Raw genomic sequence first — 4,027 nt, 5'->3', positions numbered from 1 at the left:
CAAAAATAACCTTCCCTGTTACTGAGGACATGTTCCTGAAATGAGGTTTCTAATACTCCTGACCAATTACCAACTATAATCTTAACTTCTTCATTTTATCTGCCCCAGTAAGTGAGCAGTGAAGAGGACAAAAGACTGCTCAACAAAAACTGGAATATTGAGACCAGCAATTAACAAAGTGATCAAAATTTCACAGCAACTTTGATTTTTTTTGTATATAGATATTTTTTTCCTGACACTACATACCTTCAGTCTGTTTAATCATGTATTTATAGACAATTAAAAATAATAAATTGAATACCATAAACTAAAATTTAACATCTGTTTAAAGGCATAGTTAGCTGTTGATCTCATATTTCAGCTCACTCTTATCATCTTGTATGACTATTCCTATGACGAGACCATTGCGTGGACCAGCTCCAAATGAATGTGGTGGAGAATCTTTAGAGAACATTCTGTAGTCTCTTTACATATTTTATTCTGTAGCTTCAGAGTTTATCTCGATACTTTACTTAAGTCAACTTAAAAAAAAGTAATCATGTTTAAATATTTATACAAATATGCATATATGTGTGTATATACTACTTTATGCTTTACAAAGTATAAAATTCTTTATATTCTGATTTTTTAAAATATAAAGGATGGAACTTGACCAAGATTAACTAGGTTGTAAGTAATAAAGTGGAGTTTGAATCTAAGATTTTCAACACCGAGTCTAGTTCACATCGTCATTAGTTTTCACATACATATGAAGATCTGGAGATCTTGAAAACTTTCAGATTCTGTTTTAGAGCTCAGGGAAGGTCCTGAAATTCTGCATTGCTCATAAGTGCCCAGGTGATGCTTATGCAACTGGTCCCAAAAGCACTTGTGTAGCAAGGCTTTAATCTACACTGAGTTGACAGAGTATGTAGGTGTTTCTGATTCAAACCAATATTCTTTTGCCTGATTATATAGATTGGCATAACAACCTGGAAAATTTCAAAAACAATGACTTTATGTTTTACAGAAAACTACATATTGACACCATATTGTTAAATCTCCTAAAATTATTATTGAAAGGCACATTTTTAAAAAGCAGAATAGACTTGTAGTAGACAACTACAATAGTTTTAGAATATTACTGACAGCCTACTTGAACTCAGTCATGTGCTAAGCACAGTAAGGGTAAATAAAAAATAATATCAAATGCCTGCCATTACAAAGTCACAATTCAGTAAGGGATATAGGAAAAGTACATGTGAAAATACATTATAAATATTGTTACTTACTGTAGCATCTGTGAAAATTATAGTTTTTCCTAGAATGAAATCGTTTATGAGAAATAAATCAGGCAAGGGAGAACTCTGGAAGCAAGCAAAGGAGGATAAGGTTTGGAAGAGATGAGGATTATCCCAAAAGTGAGAAGTTGAGCCAAAGCTAGGAGTAAGCAGATTAGCAACACTTCATTTACGGACAAAGGAGTTTCCATGAAGGAATGGTGGCAAACACATCTGAGAAATAAAGGGTGGCAGGTGCATAGAAAAGCTCTAAAATTGAGCTTAGAATTCAGCACTTCTATTGGTGGCGAAAGAGTCCTTCATTTGAAAGTACAGAGCATGAGGTAAGTGACTTTTGCAACCCTCCAAACTTGACATCATGTGAGTGTAATATGGTATGATGAGATTTTTTGGAGTAGAAATGTAACTCAAGGAATTAAAATATTTAGATCAATAGGGTTGTGGCTAATTGTTGACAAGATGTGAAAACTGATTTTTCCATAATCACCACCAGATTTGACTTTGGTCAGAATCACAAGTTTAGGCCTGAGTGAGTTTAAGAATTTCAGCATATCTGACTCTTCCCCACTCTGTAACTCAGTTTGTTGCACGATAATAGCTGGGAAATTTTCTGAAGAGCAGACATTACTGAGTCTGAAATCCAATTCAACAGGATTCTTACCACAGGAAAAACTTAGTAATACACAATAGAAATATTTAAAATGTTAAGAGAAATGCACACAAGGGAATATACAATCTCAATCTTAGAGATGAGAAAACTGAGTCCACAAGTGATTCTTAGTTTTCTTTTCTTCAGCTTTAGGCCAAGGCCAAAACAGAAGGAAGGAAGGAAGGAAGGAAGGAAGGAAGGAAGGAAGGAAGGAAGAGAGGGAGGGAGGATATCTTCACTTTATTTATTTAGTCAACTTTATTACAAGATCTTATGTGCCATATTTTGTGCCAAAGTCACAAGGCTAATAAATGAGCCAAGATCCAAAGCCCATGCTCTTTATATTACTACCCCACCTGACTGTTGGCATTAAAATATGCATAGAAATCATATGTCAAACACAGGGAATGATCTTCGAGAACCATAGAAAAATTGAGATCACAAAGTCAAAGGCCCAGAGAAAAGAGGCCATTATTCTATAATACTTCTTATGATAAATCAAAACTCTCCTCTCATGGGGTCCAGAAATTGGTCAGAGGATGCATTGGATAAGGGACATGAACATTCTGATCAGCCCAGTCACAAATACAAAAGGAAGAAGACAGCAAGACGATGACTTACAGGTACATTTGGAGATGTCCCAGGTCAGCTCCCTTTGGGTCCAGGCCTGGAGAGCTTACTGACTTCTTGTACCAGACAACTGTAATTACAATGCCACCTGCTCAAAATTTTCCTATCCTAGGTAGAAATTCCTCACCAATTCAATGCACCTTGAGCCACCAGGCCTGTCTTGCTGCCTTTGGTTTTCTTCTGCTCCTGGCACTTTCAGTTGGTTATCTTGTATATTGTGAGGTAACAAGAGACATGGGGAAGGAACTTGTCTGTCTTGCTCATCCCTCTGTGCCTAAGCTTAACATAGTGGCTGCACCTAATAGATGGGTTTCATGAATAGGTGAAAGTTTGCTTTCTAGGTTCTTAAGCAATTTCCCTGTGCAGTATTTGTGGATTAATAATCTGAACAACTTTAATATGCCATATTTGTTCTTTTGAAGCAGGCTATAATTTTTTTTAAAAAAAAGGTATCTTTAGTCAGTACTAATAAGTCACTGTCTTATACAGATAATAACCAGTTTACGTACTGCAAGAATAAAGGGATCTCCTAATACTCATTTGAATATATATGTGACGTGGGGTTTACCAAGTGGAAAATTGCCTCAGACTAGAATCAAAGCCTTTGATTTGAGGTTCTTTGCTTGTAACTTATAGCCCCAGTTTTTTTATTTGCAAAATAGTGAAAGAAAACCTGCCTTTTCNGGAAAGAGAGATTGCCCAGGAAGAAGTACATGGGAGTGTGAAGACGGGAATCAAAGATGCTTGCCATGATCAGAACACCATTGCCAATTAGAATCACTAAGTACATAGCTAGAATGAAGGCAAAGTAAATGATCTCGATCTTTGGGTATCCAGAAAGACCCAAAAGAAGAAATTCTGACACAGATGTCTGGTTAATCTTATCCATGTTATCCACTTTGAGGATGTCAGAGGAAGATCTAATATAAAACATATCTATTTCCCATAAATAAGTGGTATGAATTACATGAAAAATCATTTTTTTAGAATGTATTAGGAAGTCCTGCTGGAAACTCTGACGTTCATTTATCTTCAATAATGTGTGTGACTAAAATACAATGAAATTGGGAACCATGGAAGTACCTATGCCCCATCGCCAACACGTGAAGATCTATCTATGGTCAGAAACACACATACAAAAATAACCTTCCCTGTTACTGAGGACATGTTCCTGAAATGAGGTTTCTAATACTCCTGACCAATTACCAACTATAATCTTAACTTCTTCATTTTATCTGCCCCAGTAAGTGAGCAGTGAAGAGGACAAAAGACTGCTCAACAAAAACTGGAATATTGAGACCAGCAATTAACAAAGTGATCAAAATTTCACAGCAACTTTGATTTTTTTTGTATATAGATATTTTTTTCCTGACACTACATACCTTCAGTCTGTTTAATCATGTATTTATAGACAATTAAAAATAATAAATTGAATACCATAAACTAAAATTTAACATCTGTTTAAAGG

The 4,027-nt window shown here is 35.4% G+C and overlaps 1 protein-coding gene across 1 annotated transcript in view; it reads right to left on the bottom strand.

Annotated features, from left to right (window-relative positions):
* LOC103599284 (olfactory receptor 13C3) overlaps window positions 1–3,448 on the bottom strand; it is a 5,176-nt gene extending 1,728 nt beyond the window's left edge. Inside the window, exon 1 of the mRNA XM_008583397.1 lies at window positions 3,288–3,448. Within this exon, the coding sequence (XP_008581619.1) occupies window positions 3,288–3,448 (161 nt within the window). The remainder of the gene's footprint in view (window positions 1–3,287) is intronic.
* Window positions 3,449–4,027: the final 579 nt, after the last annotated feature.

Source organism: Galeopterus variegatus, unplaced genomic scaffold (genome assembly GCF_000696425.1).
Source record: "Galeopterus variegatus unplaced genomic scaffold, G_variegatus-3.0.2 Scaffold2900, whole genome shotgun sequence".
In the NCBI taxonomy this organism is placed as follows: domain Eukaryota; kingdom Metazoa; phylum Chordata; class Mammalia; order Dermoptera; family Cynocephalidae; genus Galeopterus; species Galeopterus variegatus.
This window is presented reverse-complemented; position numbering and strand designations above follow the sequence as displayed.